A 24905-nucleotide genomic window follows, 5' to 3' on the forward strand; every position below is an offset into this window, starting at 1 on the left:
TAAACAATTTTAGTTTCTATTCTTTCTCCAAATATTATGTAGCAAATATTTCCCCTGTTATTAACATTCTTTATATTCGTTAGTTACAAAGACTAATAGTAACCCCCAGCATACCTATATCACTGCTGACTGTACACTATGGTGTTATGAACTATGATGCTTTGTTTCTAGCTACATTTATTAGTTGGCATTCTTCTGTAGAGAAGAGGTTTTTCCTTTCCCTACTTTTGTTTTAATTTTGGGTGGATATAGATCCAAAAACTCCTAAAAACTTTTTCAAAAACATAATGGGTTATAATGCACTCCTGTCGTTATTTATGATGTCAAATTGTCCCATTGGCTTTTAACTTTTTGGCGTATGACCCCATCAATTTTTGAGTACTTCCTTAGTTTCTGGCACCATATTCTCAGCTCATCTTCTATTTTTCATGTCCCAGGTCTGGAATTATTTATTTTTCTGAGAAGCTCAGAATCCTTAGAGAACTGTATTTAGAACCCAAAATGTGGACACAAAATATGCTCCTTACTACTTGGTTGCTACTGTTTTCAGGTCCTTTTACTAGGCATACTTAGAAACATTTCCATATTTAGGATTATATTCTTAGCGTAGATTTTCAGAATTTGAATGATTGGCTCAAATAATATGAATATTTTCAAGACTATTGGTCCTTATGATAATCTGCTTTTCCAAAAGCTTTGATTATGAGACTTGTTTTACTATACATTTTCTGGAATTAGACATCTTAATTATTTTCTTTTTTCTAATTCTATCAGGTATATAAAAAGCATACTTTTTAAAATCTAACTTCCTTTGACTTGATTTCTAATGAAACCTAGCATCTTTCTAGTTGTGCTTTCTCTTTGGTGAATTATTTGTTCTAGTCCCTTTTACTTTAGCGTTTGCAAAGTTTTAAGATTTTTGAGGGGGGGTTGTCTATTTGATTAGGTATTGTGCATACTTAACCTGTGGACTTTTTTTCTAACTCGATAGATTTTTCCAGTAAAACACAGAGATAATTTTTTTCTTAGTTAATAATTAGCAAAAAAATCTGCAGGTGATCAAATAAAAATCCAACGTGAGGTATATGAGAAATAGGTTAAACAGGTTACTTTTTTACTAATAGTGTCAAAGAATAATATAAAAACTTGATCTTCCTCAGTTACATTGCTTTCTTTTGTGAATGTGATTTCTAAAAAAAATGAAACAGTTAAAACTTACAGGTTTTGTTGTTTTCCTGTTCTTTGTGCCTGAATCCCTAACCCTACCCACACAGCCTCAAGATGTAGGTAAGAAATTTACTTGTGTATTAGTTAAGAAATGTCTAGGTTGGGATAATTTCTTATTTTTTAACCTCGCTTTATTTCCATTTAATTTTTCACTTTCCCCCCACTCTCATGAGCTTATATATACTTGTCACATACTTGTCCTGAACTAACCTTCCCAAATTTTGTATTTTCATGGTCATGTTACCCAATCTATGGACAGAGATAGTGGTTATCCCACCCAGCACATGGTCACCAGCTTTATGGCAGTATAGAAAGTGTTGCTGGGATATATAATTTGGATTTGAAAATACTAGTATTTCTTACAAATGTATTTAGTGTATGTTAACAGTGGGACACAAGATATGAGTTGAGATTTTTCTATATTCTTTGGTTGTCCAACGTATCTCCCAACTAGGTGGTAAAAACCTATGCAAGATCCTTTTATATTATATATAAATATCAAAATATTTATATATTTTATAGATATCCTAAAGTTTGTACATACTGATAAATCTGGCCAAGGCAGTGTCAGCCTGGGGAAGAAAACTTATATGTTTTCTTCCTAAAGGGGGAATATTTTGAACTACAGTTGTATAGAGGAGGTGTCCTTTTGTAATCGCTCTGGCATGAATGAAGGACTTTTTGGTAACTTGCACAAAAGTTCCATAAGCATCTCAGTGGCCTGAAGATGTGATCTGTGTCTGACTTAATTTCAAACCCCCACAGTGCCTGCTAGTGAGACCAGTCACAGGGCTCAAAGAATGGTCATTTTTGAATTTTCCTTTACCCCTTGTAATGACTTCTTCAAAAACCCTGTAGATTTTTGTCTCTTCAATATATTTTTTATCTATGCTTTCCTTTACATTTCCATTACTCCTAACAGAATTCATGTCTTGCTGATTTCTTAAGAAAACAATTGCAAAAGTCCCCTAATGGGCTTTTTTTTCCCCCCTATCCAACCATTCATTCTCCCACCCATCTATTTGACAAATAGTTCTTGTCACTTTCTCTTTGTCAGGCACTGTGTCTATTTCTAATTCCCTGCATATTAGATATACCCCTACCTGGCCAGTATTTCTTAGCATATAGAAATAATCATATTAGGTGATACCTCATTGTGGTTTTGATTTGTGTTTCCCTGATGACTAATGATGTTGGAAATTTTTTCATGCATCTGTTGCCATCTGTATGTCTTCTTTGGAAGAATGTCTATGCAGATTCACTGCACATTTTTTTTACTTGGACTGCATGGGAGTTTTATGGTATTGAGTTGTATAAGCTCTTTATGTATTTTGGATATTAACTCCTTACTGAATATGTCATTTGCGAGTAGCTTCTCCCATTCAGTAGGCTGCCTTTTAATCTTGTTCATGGTTTACTTCTCTGTATAAAAGTTATTATTTTGATATAGTCTCAATAGTTTATTTTTGCTTTTGCTTCCCTTGCCTTCAGAGACATAGCTAGAAAAATGTTACTAAGCCTGATGTCAGAGAGATTACTGCCTATGTTTTCTTCTAGGGATTTTATAGCTTCAGGTCTTACATTTAGGTCTTTATTCCACTTGAGTTTATTTTTGTGTATGATGTTAGAAAGAGGTCCAGTTTCATTCTTTTGCATGTAGTGTTCAGTTTTCCCAACACCATTTATTGAAGAGAATTTCTTTTCCCTATTGTATATTCTTGCCTTCTTTGTCACGTATTATATGTGACCATATAAATGTGGGTTTATTTTTGGGCTTTCAATTCTGTTCCATTGATCTGTATGTCTGTTTTGTGCCAGTACCACACTATTTTGATTACACGACTTTGTAGTATATCTTGAAATCTGGATTGTGATATGTCCAGTTGTTCTTCTTTCTCAAGATTTCTTTGGCTATTCAGGATCTTTTGTGGTTGCATATGAATTAGATAAGAAATAGTAAGTGTTGGCGAGGATATGGAGAAAAATGAACACTGATACGCTATCAGTGGGAATGTAAATTGGTGCAGCCACTGTGGAAAACAGTGTATGAAGGTTCCTTGAAAAATTAAAAATACCATATGATCCAGTAATGCCACTACTGGATATTTACCAAAGGAAAATGAAATACTAATATGAAGAGATATATGTATCCCTATGTTTATTTCAACATTATTTGCAATGGCCAAAATATAAAAGCAACCCATGTGTCCATCAATAGAGGAATGCATAAAGAGGTGATGTTATATGTGGAATATTACTCAGCCATGAAAAAGAATGAGATATTGCAATTTGTGACAACATGGAGGGACCTTGAGGGTATTTTGCTATGTGAAATTAGTCAGACTGAAAAGACAAACTCCATATGATTTCACTTTAGTGTAGAATATAGAATACAAAAATAAACAAACAAAAAACCCAGACTCATAAATACAGAGAACAAACTGGTGGTTGCCAAAGAGACATGGGTGAAGGAATGGGTGAAATAAATAAATGGGATTAAGAGGTACAAACTTCAGTCATAAAATAAATAAGTCATGGAGATGAAAAGCACAACATAAAAATATAGTCAATAATATGGTAATAATGCTGTATGGGTGACTGATGGTGACTCTATTTATTGTGGTGAGCACTGAGTAATATATAGAATTGTCAAATCAATATGTTATATACCTGAAACTAATATAACACTGTATGTTAATGATATTTCAATAAAAAATGAAATAATCATATTAATATTCTATATAAACATTTTCAGTGGCTCTTCATAGCTTCTAATTGAAGCCCAAACTCCTGGTCTTTATATGCAAGACCCCCAAAATATGGATCCAAGTTCCTTCTATCCTAGTTTCCACTCTTCTTTATGACCCACTCTCTCATGAAAGTGGATTAATTGACTTTCTCTAAATACATCCCAACATTTCTTACCTTTGTAATTTCCCTCACATTATTCTCTCTACAGAGAGATGAACCTCTTTCTCTCTCTACTGGCTGAAATCTTGTACATTTTTTCAGACTCAACTCCTATGCCACTCTTGCTATAATCCTTTTCTGGTTTCTCACCCAAGCATCATAAAGCATTCCTGTCATAAACTTACCCATATTCCTTTAGAATGTCATGTACATTCTAAATTGAATGATGGTCATGTTCATAAGTCTCTTGCACTATGAGAGTACTTAGAAGATGTCTTAATTATCACTGATTGCCTCATACTGTCCAGTACAATACCTTGCAAAAGTAAGGACTCCATAAAAGTAGTCTATGTGGACAAATATAAAGTGAGCTCTGATTAATATATGCTCCTTGGGAGGGAATCAGTGATTTTAGCCTAGACCAGAGATTGTCTAAATATCTGTGTCTAGCTAGCACTATAAACTATACTGACTACTAGCACATGATGGCATCTCTTGTTGGGCCCTGTAGTGACAGTGCATCACGTCTCGGTTAATCTTTATATTGCTTCCCTAGTCACACGTGATAAGTACTTAGTATGAAAATGGTGCTTGGACTTGACACTTGTACTGGGGAGCCATCAATGGCAAATCTGGAGTCTGGCCCATTTGAAACTAATTCAAGCCAATTCAACTTAATGAATATCTCTTGAGTACATAGTAAGCTATGATTAAGATCTCAAGTTTGGTTTGTAGGACTTCTCTCCTTGTTAAGTATGCCAAATTACTTTCTACAATTAGTTTTCTATTTTATACTTTGTAAATGTAGGCATCACGTATGGTTATTTGGTGGGAAAATTCTCAAATACCAGGATATATAATAACCTATATATCTTTGCTTTTCAGATGATGTCAGTATCACCCAGAAGTTTATAGAGGAGAATGTTGGATATATGTGAGTTTCCTTAAACTATTTCTGATGATGATGGTGTTTACATGATCTTCTCTGATATAGTCCAGAAATGTTAATGCTTCTCAAAAGTAATTCCATTAAATAGAAGCTGTATTTATTTATTTATTTATTTTTAATTTTTTTTAATTTAAAAAAATTTTTAAAAAGATTTTATTAATTTATTTGACAGACAGAGATCACAAGTAGGCAGAGAGGCAGGTAGAGAGAGAGGGGGAAGCAGACTCCCTTCTGAGCAGAGAGCCCGATGTGGGGCTCGATCCCAGGATCCTGGGATCAGGACCTGAGCCGAAGGCAGAGGCTTTAACCCGCTGAGCCACCCAGGTGCCCCTAGAAGCTGTATTTAAAAAGTAAATACAGTATCACTCATAAAATTCACATAAGGCAACTAAATTGTCAAGAAATTGTAAAATTTGTAGCCATCACACTTCGATAATTTCCTGAGACTGGTCAGCAAGTGAATGCTTCTATGAGTTTTTGTTGGACCGAAGTGGAAATTCTACAGGTGGTCATCGTGTACTCTGTGCGGACTCTTGTAGCACTATCATCGTATTTGCTCAACATATTCAGGAGGCCTCCTTTGAAGAAGTAGAAGTGTTGGTAAACGCCATGACGGAATATCGAGATAAATGCTTGGGTGACAGGACACTCCTAATGTGTTCCAAATCAGCTGTAAGTAAATTGTTTGTATTTCTTAAACAAATAAGCTTATTTGTTACACAGAGAATTTTTGGCTTGAAATATATATAAAAAAAAGAGATGCTTTATGCCCCCACTTTTTTTTTTTTTTTTTTTTGCCTGACTTTGGGATTTAAGATAAGGCACTTTCCTTGGAGAGATGCAATTCTGTACCACGGTGCACAGGAGGAACTGGCTATGAGATTGCAGTCCACGCCATGGGTATACAGGCAGGGAGGCAGCCAATAGTCTGACAACGTGCACAGAAGTACAGAGGTGCCCTCCTTAGCTGCCTGTCTCAATATATGCTCAGTTGTCACATCCTCTTTTCTGGGCCACTACCAAATAGAGTCACCATCTGCATTTTTATTTTTTTTAAGATTTTATTTATTTATTTGAGAGAGATAGGGAGAGCAGGAGTAGGTAGAGGGAGAAGTAGACTCTTTGCTGAGCAGGGAGCCCAACATGACGCTAGATCCTGGGACTCTGGGATCATGACCTGAACCAAAAGCAGATGCTTCATGGGCTGAGCCACCCAGGCACCCCACTATCTGCATTTCTAGAAGACTATTATGAAACACTACTGCTAATACTTTACCAACACAGTCACACTCTGACCTTACCACCTTGAGAGAAAAGGAAAAAAAGCTGTCATATAAGAGAAATGTAAGTAGCAAAGAAGGGGTAAGAGCTTAAAGGGAGCCAGGATGGGGTAGAAACCGTTCCCCACAGGGTGGGATGGTTGTCACAGGTGTGGGTAACAATGCTTTATTGGTAATACTGGGGAAATTGGAGTCTCTTTCCTGAAGGGTGACAGTCATCGCTCATTGTAGTCACTGTGTCACCCCAGAAGGCTGAAAAACTTTACAATGAATAAAAGATGTCTTTTACTTTTCCATTGTCCAGAATGATGTTTTATTGGAAAATATATGTGCTCTGGAGGGACTGCCACAAAAACATAATTTTTCACACTGCTGCAGTAAGGTCGACTTGGAAAGAAAACTTTGTTTCTTCCATAATAAGAAAGCTGATGTAGGATTTCTGCCTCCTCTTCCTACCCTGGATCCTGAAGAGAAATGCCAGACTTATAAAAATAACAGAGAATCTTTTCTAAACAAGTAAGTTTTCTTTTAGCAGTAGAATTACCTAACTGAAGAATTATTCTTAGGCTGAGTCCAGTATCTTTTCCAAGGAGACATAGCTAGTTTCATTGATGGATTAATTCATTCAGTGTGCATTGTGGGTCACATTCTGTGTTCAGTATTGAGGATATAAATATGAATAAGATATGAAATCTACTTTCCAGTTCCTTCCAATAAAGATACATATTTTTCTAATGTGGTAAGCCCTAGAACAGAGTGTGTGCATCGTGCCAAATTGCTCCTGGAGGGAATGATCTATTTTTCCCAAAGGGAAGGTACAGCTTTTACTGACTGTAAACATTAAATCAATGGGGGTTTATAAAAAATCTGTTTGCAATAGTGTAGTAATTACAGAAGCAGAGACTTTTTCTGGAAAGCTGGTGTGCTCACTGAAACTTAAATTGCAAGTGGATTTGAACATAAGTCAATAAAATCCCCGAATCTCAGATGGCATGTGCACAGGTAGCTATTCTTTGAATGTGGAAGGAAAAGCTATGATCGTCCGGCAGCAGCCATAGTTCAGTGTTCCGGATGAAAACTGTAATCATCACTCTGATTTGGGGGTTGGCAACTTAATTGACAAAACTTTTACTAGAGAGTGGATAATACTGCCTTATATTGAAGGCTTCCATAATGAGAAGTCCTTCCTCTTTCGGTTTTTTAACTTGATCTTCTCGTCTTTTCCTATCTTTCCATTCCCTTCCCTTTTCTTCCCATTCCTTGTCTACCATTTTTTAAAAATTTCTTTCCTGCTTTAAAGCCCTTTCCTTCCTTCCCTCTTTTTTCTTTTATAGTTATATCTATGAAGTTTCCAGAAGGAACCCCTTTGTTTTTGCCCCTACGCTTCTAACTATCGCTGCTCGCTTTGAGGAGATGACTAAAACCTGTTGTGAAGAACAAGAAAAAGCTAATTGCTTCCGGACAAAGGTGACTGTTGTATTTATTTCATTAAAATGATAAGGAGTCACCCCACACTGTAGATCCTTAGTTAAACTCAAATTATAGCAAAGGGATGTTTACCATTTATCAGCCTTTTTCTTGCCACGTTCACTGGTGTTTTCAACCCTTTGTCCACCTGCTGCTGATCTAAATTTCTTGATACTTGAGACCCTTGAAAGACAATCGCCTATTTCCAGGGTCTTTCTTCTAGCATTGTCTTCCTTGTAAATTGGAAGAGAGCCCTAGTGAGTGAATATCTAGGCTAAAAATGGCATTTATCTTTTATTCTGGACAAACTCTTTTGGCTATCCATAAAATTTAATCATCCCATTAGAGATGGACAAGCTCACAGCACACTGTACCACTTACCTTCCTACCAAGCATAATTTAGTCATCAGGAAGGTAGGCAATGTGCCACAAATGCATGTGTCTTTTGATATATAAATGTATTAGGATAAAAATCCCATAGATTTGGGGTATGTGGGTGGCTCAGTGGGTTAAAGCCTCTGCCTTCGGCTCAGGTCATGATCCCCGGGTCCTGGGATCGAGCCCCGCATCGGGCTCTCTGCTCAGCGGGGAGCCTGCTTCCTCCTCTCTCTCTGCCTGCCTCTCTGCCTACTTGTGATCTCTCTCTGTCCAATAAATAAATTAAAAAAAAATCCCATAGATTTTTCTGTTTCTGAGCTAATTTTGAAAATTTCGTTGAGATATAGTTAAGAAATAAGAGAATAGTGGGATTTTGTTTTTGCTTTAATAGAATTTTCTTTTTCTCCTTCAGGCAGAACCTGTCATACAATATTTAAAAGCATCATCTTCTTTTCAAAAAAATGTTTGTGGGGCATTAATGAAGTTTGGACCGCAAGTCTTAGGATTGATGTGAGTTTTAATATGAATCTTGTCTTAGCTTATATTTTCTCCTCTGTGTCCCATTTTTGTAAAATTGTTGATAATTTTCATTTTTATTCTTCTCCATGGGTGTTGAGGTAGTTCTCAGTCCACATGGATAACCTAGAACAAGGACATTAGAGAAGAACGAGAGAAGACCTGGGAGGTGGAGAGACTCTAGAGAGAAAGAGGGTTACTTCTGAGATATTCTTTGGTTAGTTGGGAATCTGAATTGGTCTGGGAGTTCCCAGCGAGTGTTTTAAAACCTCCAAGTGCGAGGCGCCTGGGTGACTCAGTGGGTTAAAAGCCCCTGCCTTTGGCTCGGGTCATGATCCCAGGGTCCTGGGATCGAGCCCCACATCGGGCTCTCTGCTCAGTGGGGAGCCTGCTTCCCCCTCTCTCTCTGTCTGCCTCTGCTTGTGATCTCTCTCTCTCTCTCTCTCTGTCAAATAAATAAATAAATAAAATTAAAAAAAAAAACAAAAAAACCTCCAAGTGCTGTCGATGGGATGTACCCCCAGTCTTTGACTTTAATGACTAAGAGATAACTTTAAAAGGATAAATTTTATCTTCAGTGATCATCTTGACCAATTAGTAATGGTGCTATTATTGCAATGCCTTGAGAAAAACTCCGAGATCTCAAATAGATCAACAGGAAAGAGTTCTGGGATGGATTATCTATCTCTGCCATGGACTCACAGCAAGAAGCTGTGATCCTGACAAAAATGTGTTTTGCTCTAAAAAATTATGGAGGTGAATATATATCTCAGGGCTTTTTATCCTGCTCTTGGTCCAGGACTCAAAATATCAGCCTCAGAGTTGCGGAGTGATCCTGCAGGCTGTGCCACACACAAACAGCTCTTTGGTACAGATATCTGTGAATAAAACAAGGGTTCCAATTCTCACTGCAGCGGTTTATATTTTACCAGCAAAGAAGTCCCCCTTGCCTTACTTGCTGTTCGAGTTGTTTTAGTGGTTTATCAATTCTTTTTCCAGAAATGTTGCTATACTTAGTCAAAAGTTTCCCAGGATTGAATTTAAGGAACTTATCTCCCTCCTAAAAGATGTTTCTTCCAAGTATGATGGATGCTGTGAAGGGGATGTCGTACAGTGTATCCGTGACAGGGTAAATATTCTCTGGAGCCAAGTGCAAATGGTGATTTGGGGGAGCCATTTTTTTTTTTTTTTTTTAATTCTGGAGTTGCCCTGATATGTGGCTACTTCATTTACCACACGAAACAAGAATGCTCATAAGGGATGCTTGGGTGGTTCAGTCAGTTCAGCGGCTCAGGTCATGGTCTCAGGGCCCAGGGATTGCCCCCTCTCCCTCCCCTGCATCCAGCTTTGGGCTTCCTGATCAGCAGGGTTCTGCTTGAGGAGTCTCTCTTTCCCTCTCCCACTGCCCCTTCCCCCTGCTTTCTCTCTCAAATAAATACATACATCTTAAGAAAGAATATTAATACATTGTTAAATGATAACGTAAAATAAATGAAATAAAAAATAAAATATTAACAAATGAGCGCAAATAAAACTTTGAGGGTTTTTTCTACATGGGATTATTGTGCGGTTGCTCAACAGATTCTATTTTACACAGTTAAAAGTGTTTGCCATAAAACTTTAGGAATTTAGAATCACTTAAGGCAGATTGAAGTCTTCTTTACTATTGCACATCTTCTTTTAGAGATATTAGACATTAAGTAGTAAAACTCAGAGAACAATTTTTACCATTATATTTTTAAGAACTGCTTTCTCTGAGTTTCCTCAAGCGATTTCAGAGCAGTCTTGTCAAATAAGTGGAGATGTTAATTTAAAATAACTCTTATGTTATTCCTTAAAGTGATTTTCTAAGGGCATATACTGGTAAATATATCATCGACTTAGTTTAAGTTGTTCATGCACACAAAAGTAACACAATTTCATTAAAAATATCTCACCTTCTGGGGTGCCTGGGTGGCTCAGTCAGTTAAGCTTCCAACTCTTAATTTTGGCTCAGGTCACAACCTTGGAGTCCTGGGATCAAGCCCTGCCCCAGGCTCCCCACTCAGCAAGGAGTCTGCTTATCTCCCTCTCTCTCTTCCCTCCTCCTGCGCTCTCTCTCCCCCTCTCTTTCTCTCCCTGTGGCTGTTAAATAAATTAATAAATAAGTAAATCTTTAAACAGAAAGAAGAAAAATCCTGCCTTCTTAGTTGAAATGAGACTTTTTCTTAGTGACTTTTAATTAGTTTTACTTTTTTGAATTCACAGCAAAACTGTATGTTAATTTGATTTTTAGAATATGAAGAGATATACATTTTATTTCAAGCAGTGGACAACAGATGTCCCCAAGGATTGTTTTGTCCTTAATCGGACTTCAACTAAAAACAATCTCACTCAGTATTTTTGTATTGTTTGGTTATGGAAATGTGTGTTTTATAATATTAAATGTTATATACTGAATTAGAATATAATGGAGGATTTTTCTCTGAAGCTTGGAGCTGAAACTAAGAGATCGTAGGATGACCTTGATATCTCTTTATAATGCCTTCACGGAGAGATATTTGGAATTAAATTGTAGTTTGTGCAAAACAGAAGTGAATTCCAGACATTAAAGAGATGTGCTTCCCAGAAGAGTGATGGCCTTCAGGAAAATGTATATCTGCTTGCAAGGATTGTCTTCCTGGTTCTATCTGGTTTGTTGGAAATGTGGTGCCGACAAACCACATCTCGTTTTTTGCTTCAACCCAGAGCTTTATCCCATCCTTCATCCTCAGTGTTCACCAGAAGAGGAGGAAGACCAGCTTAGGCAAAGTCAGAGAGGCCTGGAATAGTTCAGCATTTTCTGAAACGCAACATAGTACATGTGAAAGTGGAATGGAAAGAAGGAAAAAGTGCAGACTCATACCGGGGAGTCTGGAGAAGAGATGAGGGGCAGATCAGCTTTTAACAAATTATCCAACTAATGTGTAAATAAGAAAACTTCACCTTCTCCCTAATTCCCACCATTTCCCATGGAGGTCAGAATTAGGCTGAAGAGTGGAGAGAGGATACAGTAAGGGTTTTTGTTTTGTATATCATTTCGGAATTTGAATAGCTTCAAATTAATAATAACCGTGGGGAAATGGTAACAGTGAGTAGGATAGCTTCTTACATTTGAGAGTCGTCATCTGGTAGTTGCTCTGATAGTCCATTTGTTAATCCTTTTGTCATTCACTTATGAGTACTTATTCACTTAGGAAATACTTACTGAGTTTCTCCTATGTGCTTGGCCATATAGTTCCAGGGCACGAGAAAAGACATCTAGGATTATAGATGTTCTAGTCACATGTCTTTGGTGGCCTTCATTTAAAGGGAAAGAAATAACACAGAATTTAAAATGCCAATATATCAGGGTATTAGGAGTGAAGTATTTAAAAGGTTAATATTTAACAATAAAATGGGAATTTATAGGAGAGTCTATTTTCATAATTATATCATTTAAAATCTTCAGCAATAAAACTTGCCTTCATGTGAAAAGTTCATGTGTATTACATTAAGACAAAATTTAAATATTATTTTCAAATTATCTGATGAATAATTTTGTATGTTGATGCAAATCCAGATGTGAAGCTCATGGTTGGTTGTGTATGCAATCATTTCATTATGAAGGAAAATCCGGCCCTGAAGGAATGATGAGAATAAAGTAATTTTTCATTCTTTTGTCATACAGAGCAAGGTTATGAACCATATTTGTTCCAAACAAGATTCCATCTCCAGCAAAATCAAAGAATGCTGTGAAAAGAAAATACCAGAGCGTGGCGAGTGCATCATTGCCTCGAATAAAGACGATAGACCAGAGGATTTAGCTCTAAGAGAAGCGAAATTTACTGAAAGCGAAAATGTGTGTGAAGAGCGAGATGCTAATCAAACGATCTTCATGGCTGAGTAACATAAATCTATACTGAAATTTCTAAGGCAAACAGAAACTTATGATTTGACCTATTTTGGCTAATTTGGATGGAAGGAATGGGAACCATTCGAATCATTGGGCACCACATAATTTTAAAAAATGATGGTTACAGACTATGGTATTTTCACCTGATTTTAAGGAGATGCAACTGTGTGATTCCCAGGACGGCTAACATTTATTGAGTACTTGATATGTGCCAGGCAATGGGCTCGATACCTGATGTAGATGATCTGTTTTAATTCTCACAACAGTCATGTGACACCAGTACGAGTTCCCCCATTGTTTCAGATAAGTAAATGGAGGTACAGAACAGCTAAGTCACTTGTTGAAGGGTCACAGCTGAAAGCTGGCCGAGTAAGGATTTAACCAGAGGAGGTCTGGTCTAGAAGTTGTGGGCTGAACTGCCATGGTAGGCCACTCCACAGCTGTTCAAGGAAATCTAGTGGACTTGGAGCCAAAGGGACAGGATTTGAGACCTGGTTGGGTCACTAGAACAAGTTAATCGTCATACATAAAATTCATATAAGAATATTCATTCATTCCAGGCTTTTGGCGATGAAACCTAATCCAGGCACTATATGAGGTTAGACAGGGCTTTTATCCACAGTAAGCTTTCATTAACAGGGAATGCCATGGGGGAAGAGACAGATTATAAATAAATGAGTGCATGACATGTCCTTTTATTTCTGATAGCACTGTGTAATCCATAATGTAAAGACAGAGGAGGAAGTGGTCAATTCTACCTGGGAAACCTGGAAAGGCTTGATAGGGAAGAGGTGCTTAAAGACATTTTGGTAATCTAGACAGAAGGGGGAGATCATGGATAGAAGTATAAAACCACTTGGTGAGTTTGTGACTTTGTGTGGGGTATTTGCAGTGAGAGAGGAGAGTAGTGAGAAGTACATGCGGTCAGATCATGCAGGCGTGCTAAGTGATGAGATGCCACCGAAGGGCTTTCACTGAAGAATAAGGAAGGACAAAATCACTTTTGTCTTTTAGAAACTTCATCTGGAATGAATCCCAGTTTGGGGCTTAGGTGGTTGGGTAAGTAGTTTTCAGATTCAATGAGATGGGAAGAATGGGTTGAAGGTTTTGTGGGAAAGAGAATATGTTTGGATCTGACGACACTGACTTTGAGGTACACGTGAAGTAACTAACTGGGAAGGCCATGAAACAATTTCTGTTTCCTTGAGTATAGTTGACACACAATGTTACATTAGTTTCAGGTGGATACCATAGTGATTTGACAAGTTTACACATTATACTAGGCTCATCACCAAGTGTAGCTGTCCTCTGATCCCACACACCGTTATTACAATACCACTCACTAGATTCCCTGTGCTGTGCCTTTTATTCTCGTGACGGATTCATTCCATAACTGGAAGCCTGTAGCTCCCACTCCCCTTCACCTATTTTGCCCATCCCTCCTGACTCCAACAGCCATCAGTTTGTCCTGTGTATTTACAGGTCTAATTCCACTTTTTGTTTATTCATTTGTTTGTAGTCTTTTAAAAAAAATTTTTTTTTTTTTTAGATTCCACTTATGAGTGGAATCATATGGTATTTGTCTTTCTCAGTCTGACTTATTTCATTTGACACAATACCCTCCAGGTCCATCCACGTGGTCCCAAGTATCATGAGACAATTTTGTATGTGAACCTGGAACTCTGGAGAACAGAGATCAGGGGAAATTTACCAAATGTTAAATGCTTTTCATCTACTAACCAATTTAATTTTTGAAACAACCCTCTGTTGTTGGGATGCTTTTATTGTCCTCATTTTACAGGTAAGGAGATGGAAACACAGAAGTTAAGTAACTTGCTCCCAAGTGACACCGATAATACGTGGTGGGGCCAGGATTCAAACGCGAGCTGCCTGGCTCCAGACTCTCGCTCTTAGAACCCAGCCACTGTGTCCTATTTTTTCTCATGAGTTGGGGTTATTAACTCAAACTGAACAAAATGTTAGAGCTAGTGTGTTTCACTTCTATCTGGCATATGTGCTCACCGAATGGAAGCAATTTTTTTAAATCATCATCACCATCGTCATCATCATCATCACCATCGTGTTACAACATAGTGTTTGAGGAGAAATCACAGAGCAACCCTGAGCAGGCTGAGCCAGAAACAGAGTTTTAAGGTGCAGCATTTGATGCAAGATCACAATGGGGCATTTGATACAAGATCACAATGGAGTTTCCAGGCTAGGGTATGCTTCTAGAAAATTTTGTTGGCAGTTTTTTTTTTTTTTCATTCCTGTAGAAAGGTCCATGGCTTATATCAGATTTTAAGAATACCCCTTGATTCTCTGAAGGGTAAATGCAGTTGTGTTAGGGTCTGGGAATATATCACACAAATAGGATTGAGGTGGCAGGTGGGGAAGCAGAAGAGACAATGTCAGAGACACCAAGATTAATCAGGAGAATCAAAGCCTGCAAACCAAAAAGGGATGCAGAGTTCCCTGGAATTGAGAAATTTTGTGAGGTATTACAACTTATTTTGAATGGATGAGTAGATAAGAATTTTTTAAAAGATTTTATTTATTTATTTGAGAGAAAGAGAGAGAGAGAAAGAGAGTGAGCAGGGCTTGGGGCAGAGGGAGAATGGGAAGCAGACTCTTTGCTGATCAGGGATCCCCATGTGGGGCTCAATCCCAGGACCCTGGGATCACGGAACCAAAGGCTGACGTTTAGCCAACTGAGCCACCCAGGAGCCCCCATAAGATTTTATTATGAAGACGATTGTAAAGAGCACAGCTTGGTGCTTAGAGAAGATACCCCTCTCCTGCAAAGAGAGTCAGCTTGGTTTAGAGAAGAATGAAGTAAGCATCCTACTAGACCTGGGTTCACATATTATACTTCCCATTAAACAAGGTGCTTCCCCAGTCTGAGACCTCCTTTCTTGAGCTAAAAATTAGTACTGATCTTGAGGACTAAGTGAAGTTAAACAAGAAAAGTGTTTCCAGAAGGTAGGTAGCATTTCTTTATCTCTTCTGCCCCAGAGCTCGATCCAGTGCTAGCACCTACTAAGGGCTTAATAAGTGTTAGCCTCTTTCCACTTGATTTCTCATTTCTCCCCAAATCACACAGCCTGTATCCTTGGAGCATCTCACTGAGGCCATGGAAACCACTGCCAATGACTTAGAGCTCCAGGGGTGGTGACTCCCATATTTGAGAAGTGATGGGATGAAGTTATGGGCAGAACTGCTTCCCAGTCTCTCCCCAAGATGGCCCTGGAGTGGGGAGCAAGCCATATTTCCACCATCTCAAGTTGGAGGTTTGAATGCAGTTTCCAACGGAATTAGACTCACTATGTATTTTCTCAAGTATTGGTGGCATGATATACTATTTCTGATGTTTTACACGTAAATCTTCCTAATAATTAACTCAGAATAACTCATCATTCTATCCTCTCAAGTAAAGGCACTGTTGGTTCAAAATATACTACAGAAGAGAACCTTTGTAAAATGATGTCCTGTAGTCAAAATATACTCTGAAATCACTCCCTGAGCAAACCGGAGGAGGAAATTAGCATTTGAAAGCAGACTCAGTGTTATAAGATCAGACTAGCTTAAGAGATAGCAACATTTGATATTTTGTTCTTTCTCTAAGGTCTAATGCTAGAAACATTTTACACATCACAGGTTTCTTTATGAACACTCAAGGAGACATCTGGAACTGTCTGTACCGGAGCTTTTAAGAATTGCTGGGGTGTATGAGAATCTTCTGAAGGAGTGTTGCCACACAGAAAACCCTCCCAACTGTTACCGCCATGCAGTAGGTTCCACTGTTCTGGGCTCACAGAACTGGACAAAACAAAGCCTAACAAGAAACACTTCATAACTGACATCAAAGTTTTACTCTAGTCTAGGGAGTAGGAAATGTAATTGACCCATCTGAGTGTCCTCAAATTTGGTGCAGGCTGATCATTGGGAAGACTGATAATGTGTTAGGTTTCTGCACAATGTTTTGAACTACTAATTCTGTGTGTTGATGCAAAAAGAAGAAATCTTCCCATTCAATATTTTACATTTAGATCTTTATTTATGTACTCTGTATTTTATTAAGCCATATAGGATTTTTTAATGATTATAAAAGTAATAAATGATTGTCAAAGATGATTAGGAAAGTATCAGAAGTTATAAAGATAAAAATGAAAGCTTTGATACTGTCACTGAGAAATAGTCATAATTAACATAGGTTTTCTGCATGTGATTTAGCTATTGTAGTTATAAGTTTCTTGTGAATAAGTTGTTCATGCCCGTTATCCAATTTCCTGCTGAATTTAGTGTGTTTTAGTGTCAACTCAAAAGCATTCCTGATGGATTAGAGAAATTAATTGTTTGGCATTTCTGATTTGTTTCCCTTTCATTTGATATGTGTTGCTTTTGCTTTATTTAAAAAATTGCTTTCACTTACCATAAAAGCCAGTTTACACCCATTCATATTTGAGCAATGAAGCAAGAGAACTTGACTTTCAGACTAGCTCTGCCACTGTCTGTTCCTGACTCTTAAATGAATCATAGTGCTAGAAAATTCTCTTTTTATATGGAGGCGCAGTAAATCCCACACACCCATTCACTGGTGTGTAGTTTTCTCTCTGGTTGCCGCTTAGTAGATATCTAATTTTATGCTGAGGAGATAGAGTTTGTCAAATATTTGAAGACAATTATTGGGGGTTTTAAGTTCCAATTCTAAATGATGGAAAAGAAGACATAAAATAAAGATAAATATGACTAAAAAGGTTCTGTAGCAATATCGACTAGCTGGGTCATTGTAGGCAAGATATTTAACTTCATAAGTCTGATTTCCTGTACGTAAAGATGAGAGACGACTCTGGCCACATGAAAGTGATTATCAGATATGATCATTGTCAGCACAAGTTTGAGTTATACTTTGCAAGCTGGAAAGCTCTAAAAAATGTACAGGATCATAATGAAAAATTTGGAGTTTCAAATTTTAGTAAAAGCCATCTCTGCATTTATAGTTGAAAAGATTTAAATTCTTATCCACTCATAAAGAAAACTACTCTCCATTTAGTGAGCAATATATGGTAATGATAGTTTCAAAATGCTATACAAATAAAAGCTATTTGACAAGTTGACATGAAGCTTATGATTACATTTTAGAGAAAATGTTCATAAATATGATTGTTCTTATTTTTAGGAATACAAATTCAACGAAACAACTGAGAAAAGCCTCAAGATAGTACAGCGAGAATGTGAACATTTCCAGAATTTGGGGAAAGATGACTTGAAATACTAGTAAGTTGCTTGTTCAAGTTGGTTAACACTTGTGACAAGGATACGTAAGATAAAGAGTGCCACAAAGTGTCGAAAATTCAGCTCAGCCTTTTAGTTATGGGAAAATCCATCAACTGGGAAAGAATAAAAACACAAAAGTCAAGAATGTGCATCAAGCTGTCATAGAATGAGGCTAGAAATGAAAGATATACAAGATTCCAGAACATTGATTCTCTAATGTTTTAGTTTTCACTTGGACTTGCTCTTGTCAATAACTCGTCAGACTCCCTGGATTCTGCCCCATTTAGGAAGGCGGCGGAAAGAGCAAACTCCAGGTTGTTGCAATTTCCCAAGGAAAAGATGGTTTGCCCAGATTTTGGACCCAGCTTATTGAGCTTATAGACATAATTTTGGATTTGTTTAACATTTTAATATTTGTTTTTTAGTGCTCTTGTGAGCAATTATGAGTGATACACAGTTTATTCTGGATTTTCTTAATTAGTTACCAGGGTAATATAGTGTGTGTTTAAGCCAGAAGTCTTTGAAACAAAACAGAGCTTAAAAAATAACTGTTTCTGCAATCTGGCTGTTGGCTGAGAACTCAAACTCAACCCATTAAAGATATGTTTCCTTCATCTTAGATTATCATTTTCCAACACGGATCTATTAATTAAATTTTCCCTTTAAAGTATTATTTACTGTGCAAGGGATTTCAAGCAGAATTTTACATACTAGCCAAGATATTTTACATCCTAGTCCAGGATTTCCTATATGCCCAGGTAAGACAGGATGAGAAAATTTGAGAATTTCTCAGATTACCATGAAATTAGGAGGAAACCAAAAATGCAGAATCTAGGAGACAGGGTGTGGGGAAATAGGGAGTGAAGAGACAGTTCTCTGTCATTTTATGAGAAAGCCGAGGTTCACGTTGTCCTTACCTTGGTTGTCCCTAGCCTTGAAAAGTTAGGGTTTCAAGTAGTTAGACAAGGGAAAATGGGTATCTGTGTTTGTTTAGAACCAAACAGACAAATGTTCTTTCAGCTACCTTATCAAAATCACAGAGATAGCTCCCCAGCTCTCCACTGAAGAACTGACCTTTCTTGGCAAGGAAATGGTGACAGCTCTGGCCACCTGCTGCACACTGAGTGAAGAGTTTGCCTGCGTTGACAATTTGGTGAGCATGGCCCGTGTACCTAACTATTCCTTAAAAAAAAAAAAAAAAAGACATCTGCTGTACCGTACTCATTGATCTATAGCAATTAGGCAGTTACATGCCTTTCTTCATGGTTTTCAACATTTGTTGAGCAAGGAATGTCAATGTTTTTTAAGGGCCTCACTGCATCACAATCCTAAAAAGCAAAGGAGAATGTATTAAATATTTTCTTGGGGGTTCCCCAAATCATCTTTCTTACTTTTTTTTTTTTTAATTTTTGAGAGACAGAGAGAGATGGGGGGGGGGAGAGAGAGAGAGAGAGATCAAGGGAAGGAGCAGAAGGAGAGGGAGAAGCAGGCTGAGCATAGAGCCTGATGCATGGCTTGATCTCAAAACCCGGAGATCATGACCTGAGTCAAAATCAAGAGTCAGACGCTCAACCGACTGAACCACCCAGGCCCCCCTCTTACTTCTTATTACTAATTTGTTATTTGTAAATTGTTAGGGGAAATGTTTCAGAATGATATAAGATACTTTGTGATTTTAATGTTACAAATTCAGTCTTGTCCCACCTGCTTAGTAAGAGAATTGATACTTCTGCCCAGTCACAACTTGGATGTATCTCTTTAGGGCTGGGGTGGAGATTATCTTAGAGGATAACCTAGAACACCCTAGGAAAGGAATAAATCAGAGGGCCACTGTGTTTGGCTGCCAGTTTCAGTTGGCTGTTTTGAAGCTCTCTAGGGCTCATAATTACAGATTTGTATATGTGCTAACGAGAAATTAACCTATAGCACTTGCATTACAATGGCTTGACATTTTGTTATAACACAAGCTTCTACTTTGTATGTAGTATCATGCTTACAAGTGCGTGGGTTTTTCTGAGTACAGTTAACAGTCATCTTACAATAATCTAACGGTTTTTCTAACCATATTTCAAAACTCTATTCAAGTTTTAAACTCATATCTAAATTCTGACTTTCACTGGGACAGATGGATTTAGTTCTTGGAGAGTTATGCGGACTAAATGAAAATCGGACCATCAACCCAGATGTGGACCACTGTTGTAAAACCAACTTTGCCTTCAGAAGGCCCTGCTTTGAGGGCTTGGAAGCTGATAAAACATATAGACCTCCATCTACGCCTCAGGATTTATTTGTCTTTCATACAGACTTATGTCAGTCTCATAATGAGGAGCTCCAAAGGAAGAAAGACAGGTATAAACATTCTCTTCCATTCATCTTTTTCTTCAGCCTGAAGGCACATCATGTGTTAATGAGAAGGTATACTGTAATACATCTGATTTTGGTGTTCTAATCCTGTTACTTCCATCAAATTGTCCACTCTCTCCAGTCCAGAAAAACACCAGGACCTTTTTATGGCTGTTGCTTGTAAGTCAATACCTCGCTAGTCTTTTCTTTGGCTAGGCGTGGAGTGTCCAGTACATTGTGATTTGGAAACGTGACTGAGGGAAGCCAGCAAAAAGGCTCATAGGCCAATTCGTAATGAGCTGGGCTTTCTTGAGGGAATGTCATCGATATTTTCCCTGGGAATCTTGCTTCCTGTTTGAAAAAAATGAAAGGCCTAAGAAGGACAAGAATTTTACTTTTGTCTTCTCAGGCAATGTTATAAATGCAAAAGAATAAGACTTCAAGGGGGGATTTAGGTAGTATCTGTATCAGGTGCCGTGGGAACAGCATTCAGCTACGGAGGAAAAGGGAATAGAGGTTGTTTTGAAAATGAATTTTCTAGAAAGACCAAAAGTAATCACATAACCCACAGGACGCACATAAGAAATATGTAATTTATGTTCACATTTTTTATATCATTTTTGTTTATAATGACCTCACCCTCTGAAGAATGTTAGCGTGAAATCCATCCCACAAGTTGGACAGGAAAGCTTCGGGAGACTCCTTCGAAGTGGACTATTTTAACTTTTTATACTCCCCCCTAAGTCAAGTCCCCCCTAAGACCTGTGAAATTGTGACAAGCGTTTTGGGGAAGAGGAGCTTAAGAAAGGAGTCTTGAATTAATTCTGTTTGGCATCTCTGGGCCCCAGGTTTCTTGTTAATGTAGTGAAGCGAGGGCCTGAACTGACAGAGGCGGCGCTGCGGTCATTGCTCTCAGACTTCACGGACGTGGTGGCGAAATGTTGCAAAGCCGAGGAGCCTGAAGCCTGCTTTACTGAAGAGGTAGTTCTGTTGCTTTTCACACTGAAACTCATCCGGTATTCCTGGTCACACAAAATGCAACCGAACTCCCAGTAGGACCGTGCTTCCTCCCTGCAATGTCCCTGAGGCCTCTGGGAGCACCGTGAGCCTGATGTCCCAGGCAGATGTCCCTGTGGAAGGACCTCGGCACTGTCTCCTTGGTAACCACACGGTGTAAGAAAAAGATGCCAGGAGAACCCAGGTTCTGATTCCAGCCGTCTTAATCACATAGCTTACACGGAACTGTACTTCACCATCTGTAAATGAGGACGGGCATTGAATTATCCTTGAATTAGACCTTTGGTCCTTACTCTCTTTGAATCACTCATTAGTTTAATGAAACAAATAGCCAGACTGGTTTGTAAAGGAAATTGTAATCAGCTCCACAGAGAAGGGAGCACGAAGGGTGTTTGCGAAGTCTCTCAGGGGGTGGCCGGCTCACCTTCATGGGCCTTGCCGCAGCGTCCCTCAGGTGAACATGCATGCGTGTGAAGTGAGGCGTTTGTGGGGGGTGCGTGTGGTGAGGGGGAAGAGAAGAGACGTGCTCCCCGAGTGTTCTCACTCCAGGGACTGGCGTCTCTTGCCAGCTTGCAAGTGGCAAGTGGATTCTCAGGTACGCGTGAATGCCAGCCCCAGAGGATGGCTGCTTGGAAGTAGCTCTTCCCTGACTTCCAACTTCCTTTCTCACCATTTCATTCCCAGCAACTCCCACTCTACCCCAGACTCACAATTCGCGTGCACACGCAAACTCGTACCCCTCATATCCTGCCTGCCTGGTCACAGACACGCACACTCACACCCAGTCTTCATTCTGGTGGATAGCCCTCTACTTTTTCCAAGGGAGTGCTTAGTCTGTGGGAATTGTGTGTGTGTGTGTGTGTGTGTGTGTGTGTGTGTGTGTATGGTTCAAATTATTAGCTTTTACAATGTATGTTTAATGTAATCCAAGGTTGTTAATCAGTATCTAGCATTTACCAGAGTGTGTGTGTACATTGAGGTCATGGAAAGGGAGGGATGAGGTCACTGGCAGTTCATAAAAGGCACTTGAAGAACGGGTGTTCATTGAATCCTCCCCGTCTACAAGATGGGACTACTTTAATTTTTCTTCCCAAAATTCAAGGCAACATGTGTCTCCAAATTTAAATAATCATATCTTAAATTCTTCTATGTGTTTTTGTTTCTTTTTCTTCCCCTCTCAGGGGCCCAAGGTGGCGGCCAAAAGCCAGGCTGCTTGAGAAACACAAAATAAAACCCACCAAAGGTAATCCCTGCTGAGTCAAATGCCAAGTGTACATGTGGCTTATGTGGTCACTCGGGCTTTTTCCTTCTGGTGCCTCAGTGTCTGTTTCTAGCTCATTCCATGTGCCTTGCACCTCACACGTCCGTCTCGGTCCTCTCACATCCCTCGGTCTCTACCACTCTGTGTGGCCTGTTTCGTGGCAGCACTTCTCTTGATGTTCAAGCAGCTTTCCGAGGAGCCAAAGGGACCCAGTCCTCTGCCTCTCTGCTACCGCACTCAGCGGTCTGGACCAGAGCGTAGAGGCCATGGAAATCTGTGAATATTGACAGGGAGAGGAGGGCTGATGATGGGCAGACAGGCCTCAGTAACCTGGCCTAAGAGTCTTGCCACAACAGTGTGTTCCTGAGTGAAAAGCGATTATGTTTGTGATGTCGCAAAGCTATGTAAAAGATGCTCTCTCCTCTGTAGTTTAGGTAAGACACATACACAAACTTTAGGAACAAATGATGTTCAGCATCTGGGAAGAGAGGTCTGGACCACCACAGGGAGTAGGTTTGGGTCTACAAAAAGCACAACATCCTTACCACTCACACTTTTCTGTATACATGACTTCCCATCACCCAAGTTATACGATTTCACATTCGTGTGTTACATTAAATACTATTTTTGCTTCCCAGGTTGTGGGGAAAAGAGAGGAACACTGACTTCCCTGCTTCCTATCTTTCCTGCGGTGGATCTTGTTTTCTGAGAAGAATGCAGTGAAAAGATTCTCCTGTAACCTTTACCTGAAATCATGTTATTGTAGCGAGCAATAAACAACATCATAAAGTTATGTCTCAAAGACTGATGTCATGCGTCAGCTTGATAACAAAATCAGTCAATCAGGATGTATTTGTTCCATCAGCATCAGAGTCCCTTGGCAAACGTACACTGCTCCAGGGAAGACGGGGCTGGGAAGCCGCAGTGGTGTGGGCAGAATCCTCACAGACGCTTGTTTTCGCTGCTGCTGGAAAGGGCATGGGGAGCTGAGGCCAGGCAGCCCTCCCGCTGCGGCTGCTCCCAGCATCACCCACTGCCACTGAATGTTTTCAATGTATAAAACATCATTCGAAGTACTTTTTAATGCATGGAACCCTAACAACTCTATGAAGTAGATACCTTACCTTAAAAATATTTATTTATTTATTTATTTGAGAGAGAGAGTGAGCACAGGTGGGAGGAGCAGAGGGAGAGGGAGAATCCTCAAGCAGACACTCTGCTGAGCACAGAGCCCAACGTGGGGCTTGATCCCATGACCCTGAGATAGCGGCCTGAACCAAAACCAAGAGTCAGATACTTAACTGACTGTGCCATCCAGGTGCCCTTGAAGTAGATCTCATTTTAATTCCCATTTTACAAGCAGGGAACTGTTTGTAGAGTCATCTGTTCCATGTCATACAGCTGGTAAGTGGCAGAACCAGGGTTTGCATTTGACTCCTCTAATCCCAGAACAGTATTCTTGACCTGGACACCCTATGTCCTAGGGTGGATGTTGGATGTCATTCATAGAGAGGGAGGAGCACCCAAGGCATCAGTGACAATGGTTCTTTTGTCTTACTCTTCCAAGCCAGGATTGCTGTTAATATTGGAGATGTAAGTGCTTGTCGCTGATGTCTAGGGAGAGGGAGCTGGAGAAACTGGGAAGCCAGGAAATGAAGGTTGGTCATGGGCTTGTGGCCCAATTATCCTGACTGTTTTCTTTCTTTCTTTTCTTTTTTTTTTTTTTTTTAAGATCCTATTTACTTAATTGACAGACAGAGATCACAAGTAGGCAGAGAGGCAGGCAAAGAGAGAGAGAGGAAGCAGGCTCCCCGCTGAGCAGAGAGCCCGATGCAGGGCTCGATCCCAGGACCCCGAGATCATGACCTGAGCCGAAGGCAGAGGCTTTATCCCACTGAGCCACCCAGGTGCCCCTATCCTGACTGTTTTCTAAACTTTCAAAGTTTTTAGTGTTTCAATGTCTGGAATGGAAGATGATGACCATTTAAGAGATAATGCATGGGAATAGTCACAGAGTTCTTTTAGCATAGCATTTATGGTGTAGTCTTTGGGATTTTCATTTATTTCGTCAACAAATATTTATTATTAGGCTCCTACTGTGTGTCAGACACTGCACATACAAGTATGAGGCGATCAGAGATGGTTCCCCGTGGCAGGGGGAAGGATAGCAAACAAGCAATCACATATGATGTCATAGGGATAGAAGAAGTCCCCTGCTGTGGGAGCACACAGGCATTACAATCTAAGCCGAAGTTGTAGGGGAAGTACTGGCGGGGGTGGGGCATCAAATTCCTGACGCCAGTAACTTCCTGTATGGCCTCCGATGAGTTCCCTATAATCCAAGACCTCCATTTCTTTGTATAATGT

At 39.2% G+C, this 24905-nt stretch overlaps 1 protein-coding gene across 2 annotated transcripts; it reads left to right on the top strand.

Annotated features, from left to right (window-relative positions):
- Positions 1-1144: 1144 nt before the first annotated feature.
- On the top strand, positions 1145-23331 carry AFM (afamin). Of its 2 annotated transcripts, XM_080795536.1 has the most exons (15): positions 1145-1287; positions 5023-5071; positions 5626-5758; positions 6671-6882; positions 7701-7833; positions 8624-8721; positions 9727-9856; positions 12416-12630; positions 16298-16430; positions 17820-17917; positions 18938-19070; positions 20043-20266; positions 21109-21241; positions 22459-22520; positions 23177-23331. In XM_080795536.1, the coding sequence occupies exons 1-14, from the start codon at positions 1200-1202 to the stop codon at positions 22492-22494; spliced, it is 1815 nt and encodes a 604-aa protein (XP_080651662.1). In that variant the 5' UTR covers positions 1145-1199; the 3' UTR covers positions 22495-22520; positions 23177-23331. The 2 variants fall into 2 exon arrangements, with proteins under 2 accessions (XP_080651662.1, XP_080651663.1); XM_080795537.1 differs by lacking the exons at positions 9727-9856; positions 12416-12630.
- Positions 23332-24905: the final 1574 nt, after the last annotated feature.

This window comes from Martes martes (assembly GCF_963455335.1).
Source record: "Martes martes genome assembly, chromosome: 2".
NCBI classification, from domain to species: domain Eukaryota; kingdom Metazoa; phylum Chordata; class Mammalia; order Carnivora; family Mustelidae; genus Martes; species Martes martes.

What these genes read in the sequence shown, in the direction of transcription:
- AFM (XM_080795536.1), top strand. Translation starts at nt 1,200, where the DNA reads ATGAAACAGTTAAAACTTACAGGTTTTGTTGTTTTCCTGTTCTTTGTG. An exon ending in CCAACTGTTACCGCCATGCA is followed by an intron (nt 16,431 to 17,819) that starts GTAGGTTCCACT and finishes TCTTATTTTTAG; the next exon opens with GAATACAAATTCAACGAAAC. An exon ending in CTCCAAAGGAAGAAAGACAG is followed by an intron (nt 20,267 to 21,108) that starts GTATAAACATTC and finishes TCTGGGCCCCAG; the next exon opens with GTTTCTTGTTAATGTAGTGA.